Below are 14,224 nucleotides of genomic sequence, written 5' to 3'. Positions count from 1 at the left end.
GCATAAAAATCATCCTTTTATGTGATGGCTTGCATGAGCGGTGTTCAGAAGCAATTTACAATATAAATGGAAAAATAATTTCTGCTGGGAAAATCCATATAATCTACATTTTAGGCTGATTTATGAGCCCTTTATCTTCCCAGCAACATCCATACTTAAAATGTCCCATGCCTCCGTAGGGTGCCTCAAGCAGGTAAATTCTGAATAAGGACAGATCTCCCTGGGGGTGACAAAGGGTGACTTAGCCTTCACTGAAGCATTTTTTTTTTTGCTTTGTTTTTATTTTTCAGGTAAACATGCTCTTTTGTCTTCAACACCGCCAGCAATGCCCACAGCACACACCATGGTAAGCAAGACCTTTTCCCCTTACCCCGTGTGTGAGTCACTTTTCATAGCTGAGACAAAACATCTGAGAGGACCCCGCCAAGGGAGAGGGGTTTTTTGGTCCATTGTGTGCTGGGCGCATGGCTAGGGGCTGGAGATGAGGCAGAATCACGGGAGAAAGCCAAGTGGAGGGGAGGCTCTTGTTCCATGCTCTGTAGCAGTCAGGAAGTGGAGGTGGGGGTCAGAAGTCGGGTGGGAAGGGGGGAGGGGAATGAGAGTCTGAGGGCAAAGCATCCATCAATGGCATAGACTCCTTTCGCCACCTAAATGCACTGTCTGCTGTTCATGCCACAACATACAGACTCATCAGTGGGTTTACTCCACTGATGAGTTAGCCCCCGGCCATGACCCAATCACCTCTTACTATTACTATTACTCCGGCCATGGAGCCAGAGGCCAAAACTTTATAACCCAAGAGGCTCTGTGAATGGTACTTCATGTTCAAACCACAACCTCACCCTCTCTCTGTAGTGTTGGCTGCCCACATGTGCCAGCAGGCCCAGCGTCCTATCCAGAATGAACTAATAAAGGGAGGGGGGCCGGTTTCAAGGTAATTCTTGGTGCCCAGAGTGGTTAGAAGAAGGACCCTCCTTGGGTCCTGTTCCTTGGAATGCTAGGAGGGAAGGAAATTCTTGGGAGCCAGAAACCCCTGAACTAGTTTCTTCTTTCCTGAGACCCAACTATTCTCGGAGGCTTCCTTCGGTGCCTTTCCTTCTGACATCCAAGAAATGGGTTGATTCATATAGAATTCTCCTGCTTCAACTTAGCTTTTCTGCCTAGAATGTCCCTTCCCCAGGGGCTTTGACAGTGAGTGTCTGGACTCTCATCCTCTTGGATTCGGGATTTCATCTTTCAAATGGTTCTTGTTTCACAAAGGGTGCTGTGAGGATGGGGCACTGTCCTGTGCAGATTCCTCACAGAAATGTCCATGTGTGGGACCAGTCTTAGCATTCTCCTTACGGGCCCAGAGCCAGGGTTCACCCTGAGTTTCTATAGAATGTCTTGGTTTTAGTTCCTATCAGGAAGCCATGTGACCACTGTCTTTCAGATGCCCACGGATGCCTACCACCCTATCATCACCAACCTGACTGAGGAGAGAAAACGCTTCCAGAGACCTGGAACTGTGCTGAGATACCTTCAAAATGTGTCCCTCGGATTGCCCGATAAATCCCTCTCAGAGGAAACTGCGCTGAACCTCACAGAGGTAAATCTCCTGGAGCCGTTGGCTAGTGGGTTAGGGTTGATGTATGGCTGGGCCGTGGATTAGAGAGTTAGACAGATCTAATCCACGGCTGGTGAGATGACTCAGCAGTTAAGAACCCTTGCTGCCCTTACAGAAGACTCGAATTCCATTCCTAGCACCCATGTTAGGTGACTCACAGCCATCCGTAATTCCAGATCCGTGGGATAAAATAGTCTCTTTTGGCTTCTATGGGCACCTACACACATCTGGCATACACACACACACACACACACACACACACACACACACAGAATCTTTTTTTAAAAGGCAAGACCGGCTGGGCAGTATTGGCACACACCTTTAATCCCAGCACTTGGGAGGCAAAGGCAGGCGGATTTCTGAGTTTGAGACCAGCCTGGTCTGCAGAGGGAGTTCCAGGGCTACACAGAGAAACCCTGTCTCAAAAACAAACAAACAAACAAACAAACAAACAAAAAACCAAATAGGCAAGACCAAGAACCTTGCCTTGTTTCTCGTAAACAGGCACTTGGAGCTGATCCAGCCAGTTCTGTGCTGCTCAGTGAGGCCTCCTTGAGCTGCTTGTATCTGATTTCACTTACTCAGCATCTAACATTTCTGCTCTACCTACCTGGCCTCCAGAGCCAATTGGGCTTGCAACTCGTGGTCTCAAATCTGATATCTCCTTGCCAAGAAGGAAGAGGTGGAGTGGGGGTTGTTGACTGCTGTGGTCAGAGCATCCTATGAGTGTGGTGCTTAGGATATCATTGTCAAAATGCTCCCTTTCTCCATTCTTTCCAACAGTCCCCAGGTAGGGGAGAAAGCTCCAAGTACCCCATGGCTGTATGGTCTCTTCTTGAGCCAGAGTTCTTGGCTGGTATGAAGGGAGAAAGGATGTTTGAGGTGGTCCGTTCTTAAGAGTACAGCCCAAGGCTATGATCAGAGAGTGGAGTCTGGCTATTAGACTCACCTTTGTACTGGAGGTTACAACTCTGTATTTCTGGGAACGAATGTTGGTGGCCTCCTAGCTATTCTGACATCTGGAGGCAATAGTCATAGTAGCCACATCTCAGGGGACTAAGTGGATCCCTGAATACTTTACTATCTGGTGCAGGGTCCCTTCTTCCCAAAGGGTCGCGTTTCTTGGGGTTCTAGCGCTGAAGGGACGGCACACCCAGAGAAGGCACAGTGGTCAGAGGCTCTCCCAGAGTGGCCGAAGGGAGCCAGTAGTTTTCTTGATCGGGGTAGGAGAAGCAAGTTGGATGTCTGAGATGTCATCATCTCTCAAAACACATAGGTTCTAGAATTCTACATCACTAGGAACTACCATGGCTTTCAAGCGGTTGAGGGGCTAACGTGGATTTAGATTCTGGAAAGTTCTATGGAAGGATGGGCCTGGGTAGCTGAGCTCAGGTTCTAGGCCAACCCCAGGTGTGACAAATCATGCAGAATGACTCCCAGCACGTCTCAACTCTGATTCAACAGGAAACAAAATTTCTAGGCAGTCATTGTCCAGCTTTCCATAGTGTCCTGGCTCTTAACCATTGGCGATGGCCCCGTACAATGGCCTAGACTGTGCAAGTAGTGACTGTCAGTCATGTGTGCTCCCAAGTGTGAGGTCTGGAGTTCACGTACAGCGACTAGTGACCCATGTACAAGATTCACACTGGAGTCCTCAGCCTTAAACACAAAAACTGTGAAGTATCTTAAATAATTATCAACAACAAAAAGAATCTATGTGGTCTTCATGTTGAAGCAATGTTTTTATGTGTTGGATTAAGTAAATAAAATATACTATTTAATTGATTTAACCCTTCCCCTCATATAAGTAGCTGACTGGAAATATAAAGGTATGCACGGTAGCACACACCTATAATACTAGGACCTGGGAAACGGAGGCAGAAGGATTTTGAGTCTATATCATGAGGTCCAAACAAACAAACAAACAAACAAACAAACAAACAAAGAAAAAGAATCAGAATTGACCATTGTGCTTCATCCATTTCTGTTCCCAGAACTGTTCTGTGTCTCTCAGGCCAAATGTGTTCATAAGTCCACTTATCCATGGTCTAGCCTGCGTCTTCATACTGTGGTGGAGTTGAAGGTCTAACCTGACAACATGAAGTACTAGTTTTGTGGCTTTTAAGAAAAATCTTGGGGGCCGCGGATGTGGCCCCATTTGGAAGAGTGTTTACCCAGCAGGTACAAAGTGCTAGGTTTGATCCCCAGTACCGCACAAACCAAGGGTGGTGGTAGACGCCTATAACCCCAGCACTCGGGAGGCAGAGGGAGGAGGGTCAGAAGTTCAAGGCCATCCTTGGCTGCAGTTATTCTATGTACAGTGAGTTTGAGGCCAGCCTGGGCTATAGGAGTCCTTTTGGAAGAGAAGGAGGAGGAAGAAAGGAAGGAAATAGAAGTGGGGAGGAAGAGGGAGACAAGGAGGGGGAATAGGAGGAAGAGGAGAAGGGGAGGGAGAGTAGGAAAAGAAGAAAAAGGGGAAGGAGGAGGGAGAGGGAGGAGAAGAGGAGGAGGGAGAGGGAGGAGAGGAGGAGGACAGAGAGGGAGGAGGAGAGGAAAAGGCATAAGGAATAAGGAATAAAAGAAAATGCTTGCCAATCTGCTCAGGGAGAGAAAGCAGGAGCATTTTGCAGTCATTAGTTAAGCCCTCGCACTTTAGAGTATTAATAAACAGCTGTGGAATGGAGATGAATGGGAGAACGGAGCTTTGATAATGCATTCTGCACATACTTAGTGTCTTTGTCGAGGAGAGATAGGATTTTGTTGGCCATGGCTGCCTGATGGTTTTCAACCTGTGGGTCGAGACCCCTTCGGCAACCCTCTATCTCCAAAAAGTACTTCCATTACAATTCACAACAGTAGCAAAATTACAGGTATGAAGGAACGATGAAAATAATGTTATGGTTGGGCGCCGCCACAGCACGAGGGACTGTGTTAAAGGGTGGAAACACTAGAAAGGTTGAGAATCACTGGCTAGAGGAAACAGAGGAGAGCGAGTCTGCCTTCAAGTTTGAGTCTGGGTTCTGTAAAGACTAAGACAGATAAGGGTTGTGCTGTGGGGAGGGGTGGGGATTGAGGCAAATGTCACTGAAGCAGCTACCCCGCTCAGCTTTGCTCAGAGGTTACGTGGGATGTTGTCATGCTACGTGGTGTGTTAACTAATGCTTTCTTTTCAAAGGATGTGGGAAAACCTGTTTTCACTTGTCTCTCCCTATCTGAAGATGCTAAAATATAATTTTATTGTTTTGGAACAAGAATACATTAAAGCAAGTTTTACAGTGACTGACTGAGGGACATAAGTTGCTTCTGCTTGTAGAAGTGACTTCCAGCTGGCATAAGTGGCTTAGTGTCAGGTTTCATGAATGTGATCATTCACTCATTCTATTAGTCACCTGTCTGTTTATACTTCTATCTATCTATCATCTATCTATCTATCTATCTATCTATCTATCTATCAATTCACCCAGTCATCCATCCATCATCCATCCATCATCTATCCATCCACCCATCCACTTATCTATTCATTCACCCATCCTTCCAACCATCTACTCATCCATCCATCCATCCATCCATCCATCCATCCATCCATCCATCTATCCACTCATCCATTTACCCATCCATTCATGCATCCATTTTATCCATCCATTCATCTATCCATCCATCATCCATCCATCTATCCATCATCCATCCATCAATCTATCTACTCATCCATCCATCTCTCCATCTATTCATGCATCCATTCATCCATCCATTCACCTATCCATTCATCCATTCATCCATTCCTCTAATCATCTATCCATCTATCCATCCATCCATCCATCCTCTCATCCATTCATTCATTGATGGGACATGCTGGGCTTGTCACTTGTGATGTCCACATCCTGATCACTGACTATATATACATGGTCTCCACAAGAAACCAAAGAGACAGCATCTGTAAGATATAACCCAAAGTTGGGAGGATAGCTCATTGAGTAAAGCATTTGACCCACAACCCTGAAGATCTGAGTTCAGATCCTCAGAATCCATATAATGGGGGGGGGGACATGGAAACCTGCATATAATTCCAGTCTCAGAAGGCAGAGACAGGATTTCACCATAATGGCGGGCTCTCAGATTAGTTGAGAGATCTCAATGGATAAGGTGCATGAGCTATTGAGGGTGATGACGGACATCCGCCATGGACATCGCAAGCACCCACATGCACCAACATGAAAGTGTGCCCATGTAAACATACATACACAGATGGACACACACTACAAGTGCAAGTCATTGTTGGCTGCCACTGTGCACGACACCAACAGCCAGCTGAGGAGATGTGGGAAGATGGGGGAGGAGACTGATAGGTTCAGGCATGCGGCTCAAGGATCTATACTAAGCAGTGTTCTGTTTACCTTTAGACCTTCTTAAAAACGGTGGGCGAGGTGCTTCTGCTGCCCAGCTGGACCCATGTATCAGAGGTAAGGAAGAGGATGCTTTGACCTTTAGCATGTGTGTACTGCAGTATGGCTGTCTTTCTGCAGTGGCATCCCATGGTCCTAACTATCCCTAAGAAGAATGAAGCCTGTCTCGGTCCTGATGTCTGAGACACTTGAAGTTCATTTCCCTGGGACATGAAATGCACCCTCAGTCCTGTGCCTCTGCCTCTGCCTCTGGGAAAGGGAGCAGCTCTTCCAGAAGACTGACCTTTGCCTGTCATTTCACACAGTGTATTTTTTTTTATTCTGCATTCTTGAATAGTAAGGGGCCATATTTGGCATTTTAAGATCAGCGGATTGAGTGCGAGACGGCGGAGCTCAAAAGTGTGCTTCATGATGAAAGAGAAAATGAAAGGCTTTTGTTCCCCTGCACTCACAATTGGAGAAGCAAGAGCAGAGTGCTTTCCCTTGATTTCCAACCATCTTATTGATATTACTTCTTTAAAACATGAGAAGAGTCGATGAATAGTTGTGGCGATAAGAATCCCTAAGATAAGAATCACCCGGGACTTTTCAGGCAGAGCATGCTAGTGAGCAGCCTCGCATAACCCCACAGTCTGGCCCACCGCCCGCTCACGCACATCCAGTCTACAGACATCTGCTGGGACCTGCTTTTCTGTAATTTTAGCAAGAACTTTTGCCAAGATGGCGTTGAAGAGAGAACTCGCGAGCAAGCAGACTGAAGTTTAGATCTCAGCATCGGTACAAAGGCTGGGCTGACATGCCACCCTCCCTGTAACTCCAACCTGAGAAGGCAGGGACAGGGGATTCCCCAGAGCAAGATGGCTAGCTATATAGGCGTGTTCTAGGTTTGACTGAGAGCAAACCCTGCCTCAATGAGCAAGGTGGAAAAATGATTTAACCTGATTTCAACATGAAACTCAGGCCCCACATGTACACATGCGTGTACATATATATTTATGCATGTGTATGTGTGTATATACACATATATATGTGTGTGTGTTTGTGTGTGTGTATATATATATATATATATATATATATATATATATGCATATCCCCACTCACGAAAACATGCACACACATGCATACCACACACCCACACAAAATGGGGAAAAATGAGAAAAAGAACATTTGCCAAGGTACTTTTTATTCTGAGCACCATATTTGTCAAGTATAGGCCATGCTACAGTAACAAAAGACCCACCTCACAGTGACTTAGCATCGTGGGTATTCATTCACCTCTCCAGTATTCAGTCTATGCAGTGATTCAGAGATCTGATGCTCTGCCCAGATTTCCATGCCACACATGGCTCCAGGGCGCATTGAGAGAGGATGAAGGCTCCAAGTGCCCAGGAGGGCCCTGGGATGCACCAACACACTCAAGCGCTCCCACGCCTGCCCCCTTCTCATTTCAAACATTTAAAGCTTTTCTGCCAGGTTCAGAGGCAGAAGAGACAGCCAATTCTCACCTAATTAATAAGATGGCGCGAGGGCTTGCAGCGCTGTGGGCCCTTTATTGAACAGCTTCACGTGAAATTAGACCGTATAACACTGGCAAATGGGAAGGAGCGGAAATCAAGGATGTTAAAGTGGCAGTGTGACATGGAAATGCATTTTTTTTCGAGAAGCACAGACCTCCAGAGATAGGTTTTGAAGGGACTTTGTATACAAACTGCAGTCTGAACCGCGGGGAGGCTAGCCAACAGGGCCAGCCAGCTGAGGGATGGCAGCCAGTGGAGGCCTCCGACCAACAGATTTTCTTCATTGATTTAAATGAACTTTCTTTGAATGTAAAATATGCAAATCTGCTGTAAAATATGAATAATTACGAAACAATCCCGGCTTAGGCGACTTTCTGAGCGCTGAAGGGAAGGGTGCGCACGAATCACTGCTCCTCATAGAAATGGGTGCCAAAGACACAGACGTTCTGATTGGAATCAGACCACGGGCCTAAGAGACAATGTCTAAAATTGGCCCGGGTGTCTGGTTCCGCCTCAGTGGGTCCTCCTGGAGTGTTAGGGAGAGGTTGCCGAGAGCTCAGCGGTGACAGATGCTGTCTAAGAAAGGATGGAAGTAGATGGAGGGAGAAACAGAACTGGGCGAGGGAGCTGAGAGAACTCACTGCCTCGCCATGGCGTCTGAGGTCCAAGAGAGTCAGGCTGAGCCGGACATACACCCTGGCATGAATACAGGTCCTAAACAGGCAGCAGAAGTCTGTGAAGCTAGGACTGCAGAATCCGGTGGCACCCTTTCTGCCTTAAAGATGCTGAGGTAAAGAGGACTATGGATGGGGAGTCAAAGAGGCCAGAGGGAATTTGGGGGCTGGTACCTCTAAAAAGGCTGCCACTTCACTGAGGGTGGAAAAGAATCCCTGGTTTCCTCATGCCTCAGGGGACTCACGGCCATTATCTGTAGGACTGAGGCATAGGCAGACCTGAGATTTGCCCAGGTCCTTAGAGGCTTCATAGCAGAGCTACAAACAGGTGTCTGAGCTCTCTGGTCACTCAGGAGTTAACGCTGTGACATTGGGTGAGCTTTGACCCTGAACTCATGGGGTGAGTGGTCACCTCCCAGGCTTTGAAGTGGGGCAGCTGGGTGATTTTCTCTCTCTGCTGGGGCGGGAATGAAGCTCTGAGTTCTTTATGGGTTCATCTCATGTGATGCTAAGGGTGGTGGTCCTCAGAGTTTCATGTCTGTGTTGCTTGCAGGACAATGCCATGACGCTGGGCCTGGTGGACACCATCGATACTGTCATGGGCCACATATCATCCAACCTACAGTCCAGAGAACCCCATGTCACCCTCACAGGCTCTTCCTCCATGGCAGGTAGCCCATTACCAGATTGGGAGGCAGTGGGGGGTTGTGGGAGAAAGAACGTTGGATGTGCAGGCCTCTGGCTTTTACACAGCCTAAGGTAGAGTGCCATTTTCTGAACTCCGGCGCCTTGTGCAAAATCCCAGTTTGGAAGGAAACTGTTAGAATTAGGTTAGAAGTGCTAGGTCATGCCATACACACGTGACTGGGTAAGCAGTCAGGATGATGTGTGTGTTTCTCGTGACAGTCATCTGGGCTCAAACAGAATGGGAACTAGCACTCCTTAAGCCTCTGGGTCCTAAAGTACCCAGTGGGATGCTCTCTGCCTTGGAGATGTGGAATGGGTGAAGAGGATCATGGGAGGAAGAGTCAAGAAGTCCAGAATGCGAGTCTGGGTGAATGCCGGAATGGGATATTGGAGGTGGCAGCCTGGCTCTCTGGGGATGGGCCAGGGGTCCCACAGACCCCTGGAGTTTTTGCATTGAATCTGTCTCAGGACACTTCGGTGCAGCATCACACAGCTTCCTATCTTCGCTCAGGAGTTCATCTGCCCCCAGAGGCAACTTTTGAGACAGCCTGTCTGCCAAGTCACCCCCTCCACACATGTAGTTTAATTTTCTCTTTTCTGATGAGGTCCCCCAAGAGTTTAGATAGCCACATATCTATCTACTATAGCAATCACTGCTACGATGGGGTCTGGCATCATTGCTACCATGAGATTGGGTACTTAGAGCTAGAGGTCTGTAGAGGGGTGGGGTCCCTTGAGCCAGGAATTCTCATCCTAACTTATGTTTGTGTAGATGTGCATATATGTATGTGTGTGTGTGTCTGCACATGTGTGTGGACATACTCATGTGTGTATGTGCATGTATGTGCACATGCATGTGGATATACTCATTTGTGTATATACATGTATGTGTATGTGTGCACATGTGTGTATGTTCACATGTGTGTATAAGGACACATGTGTTCTGGGTCACCCTTTCTAGAGGTGATTCCTTTCTCCCACGGGTTGTTTGGGTTGGGGCTTCAGCCTGCCTCCTACAGCCAGTGAGCCTGCTGACCCCATTTACTGTGTCTTTTTCTCCTTCAGAATTTGCTGTGGCCAAAGTCCATCCACCAGTGCTCAGTGCCCCCCACTATAGATTCCCAGCTCATGGGCACAGCTACATTGAGATTCCGAGAGGGGCCCTTCACAGCCAAAGTGAGTGGATGCGGTTTCTCAGGTGCTGCAGCCTGGGTGGCTGTCCCTCTGTGGGAGGGTGGGGGTTGGGTGCTTCCAGAGAAGACTTGGAGACAAAGCATACCTTACCACCTCATTCCACAATGCACGGTAGACCGTAGATCAAGCTAGGACTTGGGGAAAAAAAAATCTATATTGCTGTGAGTCTGGCCTACCACAAAGGATGCTGTGTCTCCCCAAATCTGCTCAGCTCCTGGTTAATTGAATATGAGTAGATGTGGCACCTCTCCTTCTGTCCAAGGTAGCTATGGGTAGGTACATCTGGATGGAGGAGCCAGAAACTATTCCAGGACAGGTTCAAGTCAAGTCTCATTGTAAGTGTGCAGCCAAGGGCACCTGGTTACACAGGCATACTCTGGAGCCCAGGCAGCTCTGGCCATATCTGGCTGGCATCTTCTGTGTGGATCCTTCCCTCTTGGGTCCACTCACAGTTGAGGATTATTGTGTTCCTTACCCTCGAGGGCCCAGGCAGAGGCCCAGCCCCGCCACCTAGCCCCTTTCCCCGCAAAGATTCATCTTTTGGTCTGGAGGACAGGTGCCCATGACTTCAGTCTCCTCCTGGAAAAGACTCAGCATCTCCTGCTCTCAGGAGAGAGGTACCATCTAGCAGTCTTGCATAGTGTCTTCTCCTCCCAGGCCCCGATGCAGGACAGATTGGAAATAACCTACTCTTCAAGAATGGACAGAAGCCATGTTCTCAATCCTTACTGTAAAGCATGCCAAACTCTGATTAAAACCCCAATTTAGCTCACTGATGACTATGTGGCCCTGGGCAGGTTTCTGACCATATCTGTGCCAGGCCAACAACCATACCTGCTTCGTGGTATTGTTGAGGAACTTATAAGGCAAAGTGTATATACATCACTATGCATGGCATGTAATGAGCCCCAAGTTGACAGCAGAAGAGCTCACAAAATCAGCCAATGATAGCGGCGTTCTCACAATTGCAGAGAGAAAGAAATGCGTTCTCACAATTGCGGAGAGAAAGAAATGCTGAGTATGTGGGTCTTACTGTAACAAGGGGCAAGGGATACATTGTAGCCATCTGGCTGTCAGCTACAGCCCGCAGAACTCCATTTGAGCGTTTGAGCGTCAGCATACCCCTCCTGCAGACCGGCTGAGACACACTCCCTGCTGGGCAGCTGGCAGTCCATGAAGTGTTCCCTGTCCCCAGGGGCTCTCTATGTTGTCCTGGGCGGGACTCAGCACCTGGGTCTGGAGTGGGCATAAGGGGGGCAGGGCAGGAGGTCACTGTCCCAGCTGAGCACTCTGCAGACTAGCCCCAGCTCCCATGCTGTTGTAAATTTCATGGTTTTGTGACCCCCTCCTCCCCCTGCCCTGCCCTGCCCTACCGGGAGTCACTGCCTTCAGCTTCACTGTGTGCCTGGTTCTGCGCATCTCCTAATTCTGAGTGGAGTGTTGATGGGCATCTGATCTGTGCTTTGTCCTCAGCCCGGACCACGATTGTCGGCCTTTTCTACCACACCATGCACTATTACCTGAACAACATCCCCCCAGCCAGCACAGAGTGAGTGTTGTACAGAGGTGTGGGGGTGGAGTGGGGTGGGGAGGTTGTATGTGCTTGTTTCCTGGATGGCCGACCTCAGTGATTACTCCACACTGTCACACATATGCATGGCTTTTTGTGAGTAAACCCTGGCTACCCGCACCTGCTGCCTCGCTGTTCAAGCCAGGTTGGGCTTCAAGCCCTTTGGGGAAGATTCAGGAACTCCATCAAGTGAGATCCAACAGGCTCTGGGGCAGAAGGTCCGCTATGCTCAGAGGCACCCCCTGGGCTCTCTGAGCCTCAGTTTCCACATCTATAGAATGGGAAGACAGCAGGCCTGCCTTTATGATTGTCTCCCTTGGGAAGAGGTCTGCCCCACCCCCATTTCCCTTCCACAGTTGGTATGAAGAGATAAGGAAATTCAGGGGTCAGGGGTCATTCATAGGTCAAAGTTATCAGATCCCAATGGAAACATCTGCACTGAACCATTCCTGACCTTGGCCATGAATAGCATTTCAACCTCAGAACTCCAAACAAGGACAGGAGGTGTTATAGATCAGAGTGAGGTGGGGAAATCTAGTGGGAGTGGTTTAAACAAAAGATGAGCTTGTTGGATAGCATAAACTCTGAACGTCCTGCAAGCATCTGGCTCCAGGGGCGGTGTGGTCCAGGGGCTGATGTTACCAGCTCCCTTCTCTGTCGGGCAGACCCCTCACAGTTTTAAGTGAGGGAGACCTTGTCCTTCAGGGCTGACCTCTAACAGAGACAATGTCCCCGTGCTCCCTCCTGGATTCTCTTCCGTTCTGGGAGGGTCACTGGATCACGGTCTCATTCCTGAGCTGTGATGTGCTTGGGCTCTGTGCTGTGCTGGCCAAGGCAGCTCTCTCTAGATAGCAGAGCTTGCTCTACAGCCATGGACTCTGTATGAATAGCTGAGTGGAGGAAGAGTGGTCAGCTGCATGACCTGAGGGCACTGAGGCACCATCATGAGGAAAGAGATGGACAGGAGACGAGGTGATTGTAGACGCCACCACACAAGTACTGACCTCGTGCTTGTGTAATTGGGGAACACAAGGTTCAGACAGTTGGAGCCGGTGCCTGAGGTAACAGAGCCAGGCAGGCCAATGCGCTGAAATTCCAAGCCTGGAGTCAAAGACCTATTCTTCTACATCCCCTTGGTATATTTTAAGGTCCTGCCCTATCTCACCCCCCAATCATGTCACACTTCCAAGAGGATAGAACGGAGGAACAGAAATAAGATGTTCATCTGCAGAGGCCATGTCCAGACACGGGATCAAATAGTCTCAGAACACTTGGCTTCAATGTCGCAGTCTAGCCGCTCGCCACTCCCCACCCAGCCCCATTTGTAACCCATTTCCACTGATTTCCCAGGATTTCCGGGGCTGTGAACTGCAGAGACTGCCTGCTGTCTGTCGCCAGCCACCTGATCTCCCTGGAGGTGTCCCCACCGCCCGCTCTGTCCCGGAACCTATCCGGTTCTCCTCTGATCACTGTCCATCTCAGACACAAACTGGTGAGTGAAAGACGCTTTTCTCGAAGGCTCTCGGTGTGGTCCGCATGCCTCTGTCATGGAGTAAAGAGCCATCTGTGGGTCTTGTGCTGGGGTAAGGAGCACAGTTTGCTCCCCAGAGTCCATTTCCTTCCAAGTTAGTTCTTGAAGCACACGGCCGAGAATCGCCAATGGGCTGGCATTGGGTGAAGAGGCTTCTCCCCCACCCTCACCCCTCCCCACACTGTGGCTCTCCTAGGCGAGCACAGCCCTTATGGGTATGCTCCTGGCTGTGGCAACATTTTGTTTGGAGTAGAGGGACAGCGTCATGCGTTGCTTCATAACCTGAGAGTGATGCCTCTGCTTTGGGTTTGGACGGATGAGCTATTTGTCCGGATATATTCATTCACACTGACGTTCTGCCATCTTTATGTAGCTCTGCCTGTAGGGGAGTGCTGTCCTGTGTCTGCTTCTCCCCCTCGGGGTAGCCAGGCCCGCTGACCGGGGTGGACCGGAAGGCAGGAAGCTTAGGCAGTTCCGGTGTGTGCAGGCAGGATCTGGGTTGGCAGTGAGTGCACAGGCCATGAACATACCCAGGAACTGGTTGCATTATTTTGGGGGGAGAGGGAGAAACAAAGGCTATTTAAACCTTTGAGGGGGAGTGGGGGGCTATCTAAGTAAGTGTACATCATTGATGGGGGCCAAGGTGCTGGGGATGCCTCATTTGCATGAGGAGAAATTCCACGTCGGGGAGCTGCCCGACGTGACCTTATAAGGAGACAGGAAGTTTAGTCTGGCTACTCGATATATGACATCTTTTGGTAAGGGACAGGAGACAGGGACCAAGACATGCAGGCCCAGCGCAGCGTAGTGAATGATCCTATTCCTGTCCATCTCAGGATGAGATGTCTGGGGTTTGGACTCGCTTTGACCCCACTCTTGCTCCAGGCCTGCCCCTCCCAGGCCCACAGCTCCCTGGACCCACAGGTGGGAATGGCAGATTTGGGGATCGGATGGACTGTGGTTGTGAAGATGCTCGTGTGGATGTGTGCGTACTCGCTCCTTCCTGGGCATCTCCCAAGGGCTTGTGGCTGGCACCTAGCCTCTT

The 14,224-nt window shown here is 49.1% G+C and overlaps 1 protein-coding gene across 1 annotated transcript in view; it reads left to right on the top strand.

Annotated features, from left to right (window-relative positions):
* Adgrd1 (adhesion G protein-coupled receptor D1) overlaps positions 1-14,224 on the top strand; it is a 119,925-nt gene that overhangs the window by 32,683 nt on the left and 73,018 nt on the right. The window contains exons 7-13 of the mRNA XM_052168618.1: positions 291-346; positions 1,433-1,588; positions 6,004-6,063; positions 8,751-8,868; positions 9,950-10,060; positions 11,552-11,627; positions 12,999-13,140. Coding sequence (XP_052024578.1) covers positions 291-346; positions 1,433-1,588; positions 6,004-6,063; positions 8,751-8,868; positions 9,950-10,060; positions 11,552-11,627; positions 12,999-13,140 — 719 coding nt within the window. The remainder of the gene's footprint in view (positions 1-290; positions 347-1,432; positions 1,589-6,003; positions 6,064-8,750; positions 8,869-9,949; positions 10,061-11,551; positions 11,628-12,998; positions 13,141-14,224) is intronic.

Source organism: Apodemus sylvaticus, chromosome 22 (assembly GCF_947179515.1).
Source record: "Apodemus sylvaticus chromosome 22, mApoSyl1.1, whole genome shotgun sequence".
Taxonomy (NCBI): Eukaryota; Metazoa; Chordata; class Mammalia; order Rodentia; family Muridae; genus Apodemus; species Apodemus sylvaticus.
Note: the sequence above shows the minus strand (reverse complement) of the source record. Positions and strands in the feature narration are given on the sequence as shown.